This window comes from Anas acuta, chromosome 2 (genome assembly GCF_963932015.1).
Source record: "Anas acuta chromosome 2, bAnaAcu1.1, whole genome shotgun sequence".
Classification (NCBI taxonomy): Eukaryota; Metazoa; Chordata; class Aves; order Anseriformes; family Anatidae; genus Anas; species Anas acuta.
This window is the reverse complement of record NC_088980.1, coordinates 148,907,746-148,923,419: the sequence shown is the minus strand read 5'-3', so window position 1 is coordinate 148,923,419 and position 15,674 is coordinate 148,907,746. Positions and strand designations below refer to the sequence as shown.

Below are 15,674 nucleotides of genomic sequence, written 5' to 3'. Positions count from 1 at the left end.
TCAAGTTTGAAAAGTGTGTCTTAAAACTTATGCTGTTTAAGTACATAGCATGTAGGATGCTTATCTGTTTACCAGTGTTGGGATTGAATGTTTAAAAACTTACTTTGGTTTGATGCAAAATCAGAAGCAATGTTTTCCTGTTCTTTCACCCTCCTGGTGCTTCCTAAAGGCCTCTAGGAGAATTTCCATGAGGAAATTTTTCCTGCTGCCTTAAAATTTCTAGCAGGTTTCTTCAACTAGAGCAGCTATAAGACAGTGTCCTAAGGTGGTATCCTGTGTTGAATATATACAGAGCACACTTCTAGGTGAAATAAGAAGGATAACTTGTTAAAAACTTGTAGGAAAAAAAAATCTACAGTATTTTGTTCCTTCAGCATTTGCTCTCTTCTAGTAACACAATAAAAATGGCATATCTCACTCGTATGCCTAAATAGTGGAGGCTTACCATTATTTTGCACTTTTGCAGAAGCTGTTGATGTTGCATTGAAGCTGTAGTAGTGACTTTGGTGGAAGGATAGGTGGTTAGAGTATGAATCAATAATCAGAGTTCAGTTACAAATGATGATCAAACACAGCTCAAAACACAAACTGGGTTTTAAAGATGTGTTAAATGTCTTCTACCTCTGTTTCTTTTAAGGTTAAAAAAAAAAAAAAGTCAAACGCAAATATGGTAGCAGAGCTGTACACCTTCTAGTAACCATCTGGTTGTGAGTAATGGGGTTTAGTAAATCCCAGTTCCTGTTCCCCAGCAGAAATTATGAATTTAGCAAGCATTTTCCTTTTGCAGAGACACTTCTTAGTGGCCTTAGTTTAAAACCAAGATGACTGTTCCTGTGTTGTTTTGGCAGTGTTTTTGTTGTCCTATTGACTCCAGTTTATGAATGTGTGTGAGCTTTTAATGAATTGTAGGTTCTTCATGCTTCTGCTAATCACTAACGTTGTACTACTTGCATCATATTTTGATTAGCTTTTCTATAACTTCTGCTGCTGATGAGTGTTTTTTTCCTAATAGGATGTGAAGCCAGGTACAAAATGAGAATAGTACTTGATTAAATGTGTATTTACTTTAATGCTTTTAAAAGTACTCAGATGTTCCAAGCAGCTCTTTTTATATGAAAGTACCTATTTACTGAACTTTAAAGCTGCTGGACATCATCGAACATGTGACAAGTTTTCCGCATGTTTTAAACGTTACTGGGTTTACCCATTGTTTGGTTTGTTTTGTTATAAAAGTAATATTATTTTAAGTGCTTGTAAGTAGGCCGTGCTATGTTATGAATTTGTCACATCGAGTAGAAGTAATAGCGGGTTGGTTAATGGTTTCAGTTGTCTGTCTTGGTACTTAAAAAGAACTGCAGATAATTTGGTAGCTGCTTTTCTCCTTTTTTCTTTTTGTTCTTTTTTTATTTTTTTAAAAAGTATTGTTTTGAAAGTACAAGTTAGTGCTCTCTTCAGAAGAATTCATACTGTTCCTAATACTCTAGCTCCCTCTTCAGAATGCTGTGGAAATAGGCTACAGTATAATTTGAAAATGTGCACAGGAGGCAATTCATAGAGTAACTGATAAACTAGGATTAGTAAGAGGAGAAAAAAAAAGTGGAAGTTTTTATTATATGTGTGGAAGCTTGTATAAGTTGATATAAAAATATTGAGCTAATTAAACCTCAAACTCCCTTTTCCTGCTTGTACAAAGAGAATAGCTAAGGCATCTATTTTATTCTTCTCTGGTGAAAGTGGATTTTGCTGATGTTTATCTTCATGTAAAGCATGCTAGAAACAGCTGTGAAATGCATTGTCATGTATTGAGCTCTGTCCCATTGTTCGGGCAAAATTTAGCTGACTGTTTTCATGAGGGAAGCCTCTATATTTTTGAGAATTTGAAATTGAAATTGTTTTGTTTAAAAACTTTATTGTTTGCTAAACCTTATCTAAAATTCTAGAGTAGGAAATGTTTTTTGCATCTCCTGTGCTTCCTAATCTCCTTTGAGAACTCTAGCCAGACTGATGACGGATGGTTATTCAGCTTTAATACAGATTCTTCTCTTTTGAGATCAGTAAAGCAATTTATACTCTACCAAAAGTCATAGCTAGAATTTTGGGGGGTTGTACTGGGGTGTGGGTGTTTGATTTTTTCTGTGTTTTTCGTTTGTCTGTTTGTTTTTGCCTGAGGTTAACGTTTGGATAGTGCCATTTACACAGTACAATGTCTCATACGCAATTCTTCAGAATACCCGAGCACTCCAGCCCTGTGGTATGTTGGGTTTTCTCTTTGTTGCTGAATAATGAACCTCAAGGGACGCTCCTCTTTTACTAAGAGAATTTAAATGTCACCCAAAGATGTTTGCTTTTTGTGCTTGGCCCTCCCCCATCTGTCAGATTTAGATTTGGAACTATGCCTGTGGAAATGAAATCATACCAGCACAGAAATGTGGAAATCCCTTAAAGATCCCTTCCTATTTATTTTTTTTTCTGCCAGAATGTACTGTTATGGCAAGTACTTTTTATGAAATCCAGAGATAACAAATTGATACCTCATTCTCACCACTTCTTTCATATACAGCTTGTGGTTTATTTCTGTCGTGATACAGGGAATATGTAATAGGAACCTATCTTATGTGACTGCTCCATGAACTAATGGCAAATCTGTTCTCACTAGCTTCCCCATAACATTGAGTCTGAATTCTAACAGCAGGAGATTGCAGTCAGTTTTGCTGTAGATTTTCAGTAGTGTTTTTTTAATTATTACTAATAGTTCTATTTCCACAGTATGACTTCCAGATACAGTCAAAAGAATTTAAACAACAGAGAAATAAAAACATGAAATGGTATGCAAGATCAAAGGTGCTGTGTGGGACAAGCAGTTCATCAGGTCTCCTGCAATGATAAATAGAGGATGCTTGAAGAAACAGCAGAACAGTCCAAGGATTGGGGGGTTATTTATTACTTTAGTTTTTTCTTTACAGCTTGCAATGTTATGAAGATATGGAATGACTTAAGTAAAGATTGATAAAACATTATAAATTCATGTAAACCTTCAGCATTCGCATCCTTGAATCAGTCTGGTTAAAGGCACTCTCGCTCCTTTGCAAAGCTGTCCCGTGCATCCTATTCAGGCCCCAAATCCCCTGAGAAGCAGACTGGCCCTGTCCATGTCTCCTTTGGATCATTTGATGTGAAATTGAGGGACTTTCCCATGTTCTTAATGCCCGCGGAAAATTTGAGGTATAAAAGTTAGTAGGGGATTTTGGAGACCCAAACTTGCTAGAGTAGTGCTAGAGGACCAGTCTTTGCAGGTGAACCCCTATTAGATTCAGTGTCAGCTGTCCTACCTGTTGAACGATATGGATTGCCTTGTCAGCCACAATATCTTTTTTGTTTGTTTTTATTACATAAACTGTCACATACGTTCAATCATCCTTACTGTCTTTCTCCAAAATGGCAGGGTAACATTTTCATTTTAAAGAGGAAGGAAGAAGAGAGAATTTGGTGCGACAGGGACAGGAACTACGCATTGTATGGAGGGTTTAAATACACAAAGATGGTTTATGCTTCTCTGTTGCATCCTCTAGTTTTAGGATTAGCATCCTCTATATTTCTTAACCATTTCTCATGGCTCAGCTTTGTTTTGCTTGGTTGCTGAATGTCGAGGCGTTGTTACTCCAGGACTTGGTTGTATAACTAGACATAATGATTTCTTAAAATTAGGGGGGCTTCCCCATGTGCGTTATGCTGCCTAATGCAGATGTTCAGCCCATCAAATCATAGACTTCTGTGGTGAGCTACATCTGCTTTCCTGTGCGTTCACATGAGGATGAGCTGAACTGGAACAATTTCTGCTTTGAGTGTAAGGGAAGGGTAGATGCCAAACTCCAGTACGGGGATTTTTGTTGTAAACATCTGTTTAGACAAATTAATTTCACATCTGGAATCAGCTTTTGTTTTTATTGCCCTGAATAACCCATAGTATTGTATGTTAAAAAAAGCAACAAAGTTTATCTCTATGAAGCTTATTTCCTATTCCACTATATCTTGTTAAATGATGTGGGCCCTTTCATAAAGGGCTTCGCTGGTGACATCCCTCAGAGAAGAGTAACTGATTTCCTTCCTTTCCCCCACCTCATCTTTTCTTGACCAGTTATTTCTGTATGTGCAGCTCGTCCCTGTTGTCCTTTGCTTAGTTCCTTTGGATGTTTTGGTGAGGGATGGATCTTTTCAGGAATCCAAATGGGATGCTGAACCTGGAATTCCTTTCCCTATGTGCCTGTCAATTCCTTGAGGGCAGGGGAGAGGAAATAGTTTTGTGAAATAACATTTCCTTTATATAAAACCTGTGTTTCTTGTTTAGCATTTTATATTTATCTGCGTGTTCTTTTCTGCACTGTAATTCCTACCAATTTGCCTGAGTAATATATAGGTGCTCCTGCTCTGTTGGTGTGCACTTGAATTCTCAGCTCTCTGTGGAGCTCTTATTAAAAACAGCTATTAGATTTGTCTCATTTTTCCTGTTATATTGAGGCTGTTATAAATATGAGGCGTTACTTTGCAACTATATAGTTTACATGTTCTTCTTTTCTGCATCTTGGTCTAAGTGATTTGCTGCTGTTCATGTTTTGCAGCTTCTACGAATTCTCCTGTTAGCACTTAAATTTGATACAAGCCCTCGGAAGCAGCGTTGAAAAGAAATCCTTGCAGAGAGCTGCTTGAGCCCATTAGTGATGAACACAAATACAAAAAGTCCTTTACCTTTCTGGTATGGCTCGTCTTCTCTCAGTGCTCTTAGAGCAAGAGCATGGTGATGTGGAGAACCTGCAACTCCCAGAGCTGCACCTTGCTCTAGATGTCTTTGAAAGAGACCTTTTTTTTGCATACTGTAATCTCAGTCCAGAAGGCTTTATCAACAAGTACAGATGAGAATACAATGGTCAGAGATTTTTTCTACTCTCTTTTTCATTTCATTTCAGCTTTTTGAAGGATGAAATAAGAAAGCGTGCTTTATGATTTCAAATATCTTCTTTTGCCATCCCCTTTAACTGTGCCAGCTGTCTTGTTCTTTCTGAGTCTTTTTCATGTGTGTGTTTTTCCATTCATAAATGCAGCTTGGCTCTGACCTTTATTATTTTTCCTTTGGCTGCCCAGAGAACAAAGCACTTTTATAAATGCAACATAAAAACAATTCCAAGTTGATTCTGAGTTGTGATTCCTCTTTTTCAGACTCGAACAGATAAGCAGATCTAATTCAGTAAATTATATATTCTTCAGGCATAATTTAGGTCAAATCAGTAAAAGGAAGGAGTTGTGTTTATGCATTTTTCTTCTGTAAATTATTTAGCTCCTTTTCTGTTCTTCAGTGTTCACAAGTTCAGGTCAGAACAGAATCCTTTAAGACAAAGGAGAGTTAAGGCTTTAATTTCATTGTATTTTGTCTGTTATTTCCTGCTCTTAACAGACAATGCTCCATACCTGCATTAGTGGGATCCAGACCTGGGCTCAGTCACTGGCTCCCCTGCCAGGACACATCGGGGAGGGGACAATTTGTGAGCCCCTGACCCGACTTACAGCTCCCATTGTCAGTGGGAGCAGAGCACACCCCAAAATGTCTGTGGTCCTTGTACCACCTCTCAGGGAGCTGCTGAAACGGGTTGATGTCGGGCTGTTACATATTCACAATATTGAGCTTTGTTTACAATATTGGGAACACGTGAGCCAGTTTGAGAAGGAAAACATGGTTTGTGTATACTGCTGCCAGTGTTCATGTCTCTGGGGGGTTTACTGAAGTCCTTCCTATACCACTTGTGTCTAAGGAAGTAAACATCAAGCCATGCACGAACTTTACACACTTAAAACTTTATGCAAAGGAAATTACATTAGGACACTGGGAAGTTCTGTGTTTGCATGAGAAGTTGGAGCTCCAAACACTTTGCTCTAAGCATCCTGGGTTTTCATATGCTGCTTTTTAGCATAGGATACGTTACAGACTTAATTTCAATGTGTCTTTAAGGCCAACATAAGAGCTACAGTGCATCTTAGTAAAATGAAAATATTTTTATGCCTTTCACAGGACTTATGTTGATACTTGCATTAAAACAAAAACAAAAACCTCTGTGCTTTATTTGTACACAGTAGTTGAATGCTGTGTGTTTGTTGCGTGCAAAGTAAAAGGAATACCTCTGTAATCAGCCTGATGTCTAGATGTAGGTGACTTGTGGTATGGGATTCCGGAGAGTTTCCTCTATATTGTTCTAGGACAATCATCTGCTTCCTGCTTCCTTTTTCTGGCAGAATTACTTTGCCTTTCCACAGATAAAGGAAATAGTCTTGAGCTTGTTCTTTTTCAGTCTCCTTGAGAATTATTCTTGAAAATGTCCGTGCTCTGTGAAACAACACACAATGTTTAAAATGGAAATGCTAGGAAATATGCTGGAGTCAGAAGTGCTTCACTCTGTCCCTGCAAGCACAGGGACTTGTTGATCTAACAGCTTTCCTACCAACTTTGTTGAATTACCCTTCCTTCTCCCTCAAAGCAGTAGGTTACTTTTGAGCTTTATTAGCTCAGGACTGTATAAGCCAAAGCTCCTTCGTAGCTCAAGCCTTCTGTGTATATTTATGCAACAGCTTTTACATCAAAACAAAATGCATATTTTATTTTTACATAGTGTTTTCCTTGCTTTTAATACTAACCTATTTGATCAAAACCATACGCTTTTGGAACAGTTTTAATCCTACTAAAAAAGTACTGTTCAAGCTACGATACTGTATTAACATATGATTAAATATTTGGCTGTTTGAAGACCTCAGTGTTAATAACTGATGTTAGAATGTTACTTGTCTGCTGTGGGATTTGGGGTTTGTTTTTGGTAAATAAGCAATGTGGTTGTTTTTGTTTTGTTTTTACTTTTTTTTTGTCTTCTAATAGGAGATTCACTTTTTTGTTGGACCCTTAGTGGACTATTTTGTGTCTGTAATACCTTGGAAGTGTTCCTTAACTCTTAACCAGCTCTTAGTTAATGTCAAAGTAGATCCATGCACTGTGGGAAATTATCCCTAAGTCTGGTTTGAAATTTATAGCTTTCTGTTTTTTTGGTGTTTTCAGTTTTGTTTTTTTTTTCCCTTTTCTTCTTTTTCCCTTGTGATTCAAATAGTTTCAGGCAATACAACCAGAAAATGAAACTTTGCAGAGCCTTTGGGGAAAAACACAGTACCCATTGGCAACTACAGTTAGATATACATATTTCTTTCACTGCACAGAGCAGGCAGTAGTTGGAATAGCTGTGGTTTTGTCTTTGTGGCTTACGGAACAAAAGACTAGACTAGGAATCTCATTAAAGTTAAATGCTTATGTAACTAATACCAACAAATTCCTCAAAGAGAGATGGAGATGATAAAGTCACTCAAACTGCTGTAGCAGTAGATTCTCTATTTAAAGACATTAAAATGGAAGTAAGGAAAAGAAAAAAAAAAAAGAGAAAAGATGCCAGACAGGAAGGTAAAAGAAGCAGGAAACAATGGTCAGGAACAATGGTCTGTAATTCAGAATTTCTTTTTCATTTTTGTGTTTAGAATTTCTCTTGTTTTGGTTGGCTTCAGTTTCATTTTCTTGGTTCAGACCTCTCTGTATGTCAAATTTGCTATTAAAACAACTATTTGGCTATATACCAAATACTGTGGGATATATTCTGCGGGGATAACACAGTTTTGCAGGTTAAAAGGGAATCTTTTCCTGTAGGACAAATTTCTTTTAAACATGCTATCAGACTCAGATCTGTTTTCCTTAGTTCTATATCTGATGCCACTGACTTTTTGTTCTGTGAAAGCATTCTGTGCTGCAAGCAATTAAGTGTCTACTTCAGTCTGCGCCTTACACATTTCTGAATTGTTTACCCAACACAAAATGAGGATATATTATTGTTTTGGTTGATCTTCTATTGATCTTACTATTGTATTGACTGACACAGAAGTTTCTTAATACAAGTACTCCACACCCATTCAAGTGTCTGGTTTAAAAGAAGCATATATGTCTCCCTATTAATTCTTCTAAATATTTTAAACATGAATAAATAATAGCTTTTAGTAAATGTGTTATTTTGTGGCTTTTTTTGAAAGAATGATGTTTTTTATGACACTGCAGCATATTTTGAGCTATATTAAAATAATACTGTCTACAAGAAACTTTTGACTTTTTTTTTCTTTGCAGATCATGTTCAAAATGAAGAAAACTATGCACAAGTGTTAGACAAATTTGGAAGTAATTTTTTAAGTCGGGATAATCCAGATCTTGGCACAGCTTTTGTAAAATTTTCCACGCTTACTAAAGAATTATCAACGCTGCTGAAGAACCTGGTGAGAGATTTCATTTTTTAATTTTTTTTCCAAAATAAGGTTGTACAGTACATTCTTATGTATTGTACTTCGTGTTCCTGATAATTTTAAAGATACTTTCTGTTTTTTTTCGGAAACTAACAAAATACTACATGTAGAGATTATCTGTAGAAAGAATGTTACTACAAATTTGCTGTGTTTCATTTTTAATTGGCAGTTAAGAGGAAAGATGAAATCTTGAGCTTTCATTCTCAAGCGATTTAAGGTATTCTGTGGACCTTACTTCTAACTCATTCTGTGATTTCAAATCTTTCTGGTTAAAAATACCATTAGTTATGGTTGTTTTTATCTTACTTCAAACAGAAACTTTCACCTCTTGGAAAAAAACTAATGATTTGGGAATGATGCTTAGCTGATGTTAGTACTCCATTTTCCCTCTTGTATACAAAGTATCCATTGCTTAAATACTAGGCTTTTGAAGATGATTTAAAGGTTTTTTTCTTTTTATGAAAATGAAGTTTTTTCTCATCTAAAATTAGTATTAGGCCTTTTTCTTCTGATGAGAGATGAATAAGAAAACCAGTCACAGCAAACAGATCTTTGAATGCTGAAACTAATGAAGCCCCATTTCCTGCGAATGTGCAATTTATGGGTTTAATTGCCATTGTATTCAGAAAGTGGAAGCATCAATTTTATATTTTTCTTGTAGCTGGGCTCTCTCCAAGTCTTTTGGTATATAAGGTATAGCAAATGTTGCAGCCTTTCTTTCACCTGTAAAACTTCCGGAGCTTTCTTAGCATCACTGGAAGTATTTCCAGTCCCCTCCTAGCGGGAGGTGTCCCTGCCCAAGACAGGGGGCATGGAACTAAGTTGTCTTTAAGGTCCCTTCCAATCCAAACCATTCTGTAATTTTGTGAAATCTCCCTTTGGTTAGGTTAGGGTCAGCTGTCCTGGCTGTATCCCCTCCTAACATACGCATCTCCACATTATGAGAAACAGGAAAAAAAAAAAAAACAAACGTGACTCTTTTTGAGCACTGTTCAGCAACAGCTAAACCATTGGTGTGTTATCAACATCATTTTTCACCACAAATCCAAACCATAGCACTAGGGTTTTCTTCAGCTACTGTGAAGAAAACTAACCTTATCCCAGCCAAAACCAGTGCAGGCTGGCACGAGTAAATGGACATCATTGTTACAGACACAGGCAGATACTTCGTTATGGGGACATCTCATTTTGTTTACTTTTTTAGCATTGAATGATGTTACTCACCTAAGAAATAATTCAAATTGAATGATAGCTTGAAGTTCTATGTTGTCACAAATGAACTCCGTGTTTCTCTCTAGTCCTTGATTATTTCTGCATCAGGGACTTTCAGCTGGTGTAAGGTGGAATCACGTAAGAGTCGGTCCTTCCCCAGCCCCTGCAGCGTTTGGTGGCTGCTGTCTCTGAATCCTGAGAGCCCCCAGCACAATCACAGCTGCCTTAGGTCAGGTCAAAGCTCCATGTAACCAATACCTTGGCTTTGACTTCTGTGCTGTGACCATAAAACCATCTGCAGCTGAGACTTTGGAGCTGGAGGCTGTATCTTTTGGTTTGTAGCCCTTGTTAGGTAGTATTTCCATTACTTTGTCTAAGGATTTCTTGAATGAATGTTGTGCTTGGCACTGAGTGTGGTGGGTTCCTTCAGAGTGCTGAAGTTAACTGCTTTGAAATATCAGTTCAATTGCTTTTGAACTTGATGGTTTAATTTATTGTTCTTGGATTCTTATATCTAATTAAAAAAAAAAAAAAAAAACAAAAAAACAAAAAAACTCATAATATCTTATACCTGATTTAAAAAAAAAAAAAACAAACAAAAAACATATTTTTCCCATGAATTTACAGATTCCAGAAGAAGCTAAAGAGGAATGACAGCTAATTTTCTAGCTGATTCTTAGTTATTCCAATTCTAGTGATCCTATTACCAGGATCATCTCATTTGTTTCAGTGTTGGAAATTTTAAAGAACAGTAGATATGCCAGGGGCCTGCTTTCTTCTCTGAAGACTTCTGTCATTCTGGGTCATTTTAGTCTCCTTTAAGCTTCTTTTAGCATGCAATTAAAATCAGTATTTTAAAATGTGTGTTAAATTGGATAGTTTGAGGCTAGAACTCGTTTCTTGGAAGCTCTCTATTGGACCACAGGATTTCTTGCAGGGCTTCTACAGAATTTTTTTCTTCTTTTGCCTGGTAAGCAAGAATTACAGGATTTTTAATTTGTTTTGTTTTGTTGTTGTTTTTCTGGTGGTGGTGTTTTAAGTAGTCATCATTAAGAAGAAGGCTCTTTAACTTGACCACACCTGACGTGTTCAAGGCTACATCTTACTATTTCAGTTGATCCATGAAACATTATCTACCTAAGTTCTTGTTGACAGAATGTAAAATTGGCTATTCCAAAATTTTCTTCATTTACCAGTCTCAAGCAAGCTTATTTTACAAATGTTGCAGAATTTCGAAAAAGCTTTTCACCTCTTTTCTCTCCGTAAGCATAGAAATTGAGGCCCAGTGGAAAAGAAACTGGGAGTTACCATTACACGACACTGAAGAAGAACATCCTGTTTGTCCTATTTCTGAGATCATAGAATCATAGGATACCCTGAGTTGGAAGAGATCCACAGGGATCGTCGAATCCAGCTCCTGGCTTCACACAGGACCACCCCAAAATCAGACCATGTGTCTGAGAGCATTGTCCAAACACTTCTTGAACTCCAGCAGGCTCAGTGCCATGACCACTGCCCTGGGGAGCCTGTCCCAGTGCCCGACCACCTCTGGGTGCAGAACCTTTCCCTAACCCCCAGCCTGACCCTCCCCTGTCCCAGCTCCATGCCGTTCCCTCGGGTCCTGTCGCTGTCCCCAGAGAGCAGAGCTCAGCGCCTGCCCCTCCGCTCCCCTCAAGAGGAAACTATAAAATTAGCAAGGAGTTGAAGAATTCACAGATATATTTAGGAAGAAATGAAGGAAGCAGTGGACTAGGAGAGTCAACCCACTTTTCTTGTGGGTACTAGACTGGAATAATACTGATACACATCTCTTTGCATTGATCTGATTTTTCAGCAATCAGACATACCCGCACGTGTTCAGATGGGAGTATGGTGATAGATTTTTCTGCTGTCAGGAGCATTTCCACAGATACGTAATCAACCAGGCAGTAATTTAATGGGGTGAAATTCAAGCTATTGGGTATCTAAGCAGATGCCACATTTCTACACCAGGCAAGGAGAAGAACAGTTTTCCCAAGTAGTTTAAATAGTTAGGAACAGTCGAAGACCTGAGAAATCATTGCAATTTAAGTTGGTAGGTGAATTAATGTGTGCCTTGCACATTACCTGCCTGTAGCACAGCAGGTCCTTGCTTCTTACTCAAGAAGTTTTTAAAAAACAAACAAAAAAAAAATTATTAATTCCCTCCCCCACTCCCCTAGCTAACAGGCTTCCTAAATAATTAAACAGTATTCAACTATGAGCTTAAAAAGGCTGAAGATTATCTTGATATGTTTTCAGAACTTAACTATGTGCTCTTTTTAAAAATCAGTTTTTATATCACCCTGTATATCTAAAGGCTAACTGTTAAGCCTTTCTCTCTGATTCAAGTGAATGTTTATTAATTCTTTCCAGACTTTCATTTCCTATTAATTTAGAAAATTTGAGATGGTTGCAACTTCATTAGTGAAGTTATAAGACATGTTGGCATGTCTCATGGTTTGATAAAATCATAATAAACTTTTAAATAGCAGCAGTGTCATGTTTTTTGTTTTTTTTTTTCATTTCAGCTCCAGGGCTTAAGCCACAATGTTATTTTCACGCTGGATTCTCTCTTAAAAGGAGACTTAAAAGGTGTCAAAGGGGTAAGTGTTGAAATTGAGCTTTATATTTATGGAAATGCTTTTAGGGTCTGCTGTCATCCTGGCTCTTCCATTCACCATGAGATTGTTTCTTATGTTGGCATCCATTAGTATCTTTGTAGAGGAAAATAAAAATTTGCCATGGCTACAATTTCAGATGCTTCATTAGAATTTCACTGTAAATGCTTGTTGTAAGATGCACAAGAAAGCAATAATTCACAACGTTCAGAAATGATTTTTTTTCAATAGTTATTTGAGAGTCTATTAAAAAAAAAGAAAGTTTTTTGCTACAATTTATGACTTGATACCTTAACTTTAAAAATTTTTCTGTTTCCGAAGGACCTCAAAAAGCCTTTTGACAAAGCCTGGAAGGATTATGAAACCAAATTGTAAGTGTTTCTTGACCTTCCTCCCTCTCTCTAGATTCACTTTCCTCCTAGTCCCAAGCTATGTACTTTGTCTTCAGATATAAATATGAATATGAGCAAGAAATCTGTGTTTTTCCAGTATCATGTGCACTGATAGAAATAAAATAGTTTCTTTGTGTAAGAGTACCCAATATTTCTTTAGTGTAAGGAAGGTAATTATTGCTTAGATACTGAACACTGTGCAAATAATTGTGGGGATTTCAGATGGCATTCACACGTTCTTATAACCACATGGATATAATCTATTGATAGTTTAAAAAAATAATAAATTACGTCATTCTATGTTGCAGAACTACGTTTTTGAGAGGCAAAATTTTTAGTGAAGTTAATGTCACTTCTGAAATATCTGTGCTTAAAAAAAATAATAAAAATACAATTTTCTTATTATGGTACCTGTCTGTGGGTAAAGAATAAATTGTAAAAATAGAAAGCTGGCAACAAGTAGCACTTTAGTTTCAGAAACGTTAGTGAAATGGTTCAGAATGCTCCCAAGGCAGCAACAGTTGCTTTATCTTTTAACAGTTGCTTTAAAGAGGTCTCAGGAGTTGATTTTTTTTTTTGCTTGTTTAAAAAAGGAAATAGAGGATACCAAAATAATCATGTTATTAGGTTTTGCTTCACTTACGTCTAACCAGGGGAACAAAGAAAAACAACTTTATTTTTGCTTTTTTTTTTTTTTCAGTATATCAATGAAAGGAATAAGGAATTTTCTATTGTTTAAAGTTCAGAGATCAGTAAACACACAAATCCACACATCCCCTATCTTCCCTGCCCCGACAAGGGGCAGCAGTCTAAAACACACACTGCTTTGTCATATGTTTCACAGAAGCACAGGTTCAGTGTTTATCTTCTCAAAAGGGTGGCTAAAGAGGAGAAATAAATAGTTCAGATTTTTCTACTCTGTACGGAGAAATACAGAGCAGTAGCAGAGAAACTACTCTGAAATCTGAATAAGGGGAGCCACATGATAAAGCTGTAATTAGAAAATCTCAGGATGGCGTCTTAGTTCTATATTTGTATTTCGCTATTTCAGACTTTCGCTGTTGGCTTTCTCTGAAAATGTAATGGCTGGAAGTCATATCATTTGGTGTTTGTGGTAAACTTCATGCTGTCATCTTGCTTTTCTTAATTCCTGCTGTAGGAAATGAGAAACTTGTTTAAGATATCTTGCCATTTTCTTATCGAGTCAGTATTTTCATACATACATATTTTATATGTATGATTTACATTGCAATATATAAAGATGACAGCTATGGAGAACATCATATAGAAAAAAATTACATACAGATTCTCCCACTCCCCTGGTAATGTAGTTAAAGGATTTAAAGGAGGAAGGGCAGCTTCATAGATGGATAAAAAATAATAATATAAAAAAAAGCTTACGTTACTGCTGGATTTAAAAAAAAGGGGGGGGAGGGGATGTACTATCATAGGGATACTCGTCTTCAGAATGGCTTCTTTAATATAATATTCTACTTAAGAAAACAAAAACAAACAAATGATCACATGGTAGAAGAAATTCTCTAAAATCTATTCTAATTTCAGTACAAAAATTGAAAAGGAAAAAAGAGAGCATGCGAAACAGCATGGGATGATACGAACGGAAATAACAGGAGCTGAGATAGCAGAAGAAATGGAGAAGGAAAGGCGGCTATTTCAGCTACAGATGTGTGAAGTAAGAAGTTTCAGCTTTTAATTAAGATACTGTAACATGAAGTGCTTTGTGAGTCTTACTTAAATATGATGAAATCTACTTTATCATTTAGTGCGGGTGTAGTGAGGAAGTTATTTAAATGTAACATAGTACAGCAATATAAGGATAATTTCTTTAGCAACTCTGAAACTTGGTTTTCTTTGTTTTGTTTTGTTTTTAGATTGTTACGGTAAGATTTGTGGGCTGAAAATGCACCACAAAAGTATTTTCTTATTTTTCAGGTGTATGGTTGAGCTTTCAGGAATAAATTTTTTTAGGAATGACCATATAAAGTGTTACCTAATTTACATTTTGCTTAACTGTGGTGGACTGATAGTTTGAGTTAACACCTAAGTTGAACACAAAGATAATAAATTAATTGAGCAAATGATGTTTTATTGTTTGAAAACAGTTAAATGTTGTAAGGCATATGATAATCAGCATATTTTTTCACTGTCCATACAGTATCTTATTAAGGTTAATGAAATCAAGACAAAAAAAGGTGTGGACCTTCTGCAAAATCTCATTAAGTATTATCATGCACAATGCAAGTAAGTGAAATGCTGTTAAGCTTTATTTACAATATTTAATTTACATCGGTGTTTGCTTTCCATTGTTCTGAATTTGTTTTGGTGACACTAGGAATTCTTACCACAATTGTGACCTGCCAGCTGATTTGTTAGGCTGAAGTCTTTGAGTAAAAAGTAACTGGTGGAGGAGCGTGATAGAGAAAGAGGTCAAAGGAAAACACTACATGTTGCATACAAAGTTCATTTTAGTTCCTGAGGCAGGGTAGAACAGAATTTTAGAAGTAGCTTGTTTATTCTGTTTAATGGTCTCATGTGAATTATTTTAAATCGTTGTGAAAATCATTAATTTCTTTGAAATCCTAAAGCTTCCTAAGGAAATCCTGATCCCTTGAAGGGGTTAAAAAAAAAAAAAAAAGCTCCACAGTGATAAAAATCAATTGATTTCCTTCACATTTCTAACTTAGAATAAATGCCCGAGGATAGAAGTAGGAATTGTTTATCTACAACAGCATGTATGCCCTGCAATAAACTGTTAACTAGTGAATTCAGCCGTGCATTTAATTGAATGTGCAGCATTTGTAACATTTTACAAGACTAATTGTTAAACTTTTATGATTACTATCTGGCAAGAATTACATGTACTTTAGGTGTTGCCACTTCATTTACTAACATGAAATTCTTGTTTGGCGCATATTTTTATATAGTGAAACTAAATTCAGCCAGGTAAATTAAATATTTCTGGATTGAAATGCAACCTTCAGGCCTTTTCAAAGTATATTGCTCTTAGAGGAATGTCTAATCTGTGCTGTAAAATGGTTAGATTGAT

At 36.3% G+C, this 15,674-nt stretch overlaps 1 protein-coding gene across 7 annotated transcripts in view; it reads left to right on the top strand.

Annotated features, from left to right (window-relative positions):
- ASAP1 (ArfGAP with SH3 domain, ankyrin repeat and PH domain 1) overlaps positions 1 to 15,674 on the top strand; it is a 167,322-nt gene that overhangs the window by 95,115 nt on the left and 56,533 nt on the right. For all 7 annotated transcript variants that reach the window (XM_068672657.1, XM_068672662.1, XM_068672656.1 and 4 more), the window contains 5 exons: positions 8,192 to 8,337; positions 12,126 to 12,200; positions 12,537 to 12,586; positions 14,171 to 14,300; positions 14,784 to 14,869. In XM_068672657.1, coding sequence (XP_068528758.1) covers positions 8,192 to 8,337; positions 12,126 to 12,200; positions 12,537 to 12,586; positions 14,171 to 14,300; positions 14,784 to 14,869 — 487 coding nt within the window. The remainder of the gene's footprint in view (positions 1 to 8,191; positions 8,338 to 12,125; positions 12,201 to 12,536; positions 12,587 to 14,170; positions 14,301 to 14,783; positions 14,870 to 15,674) is intronic.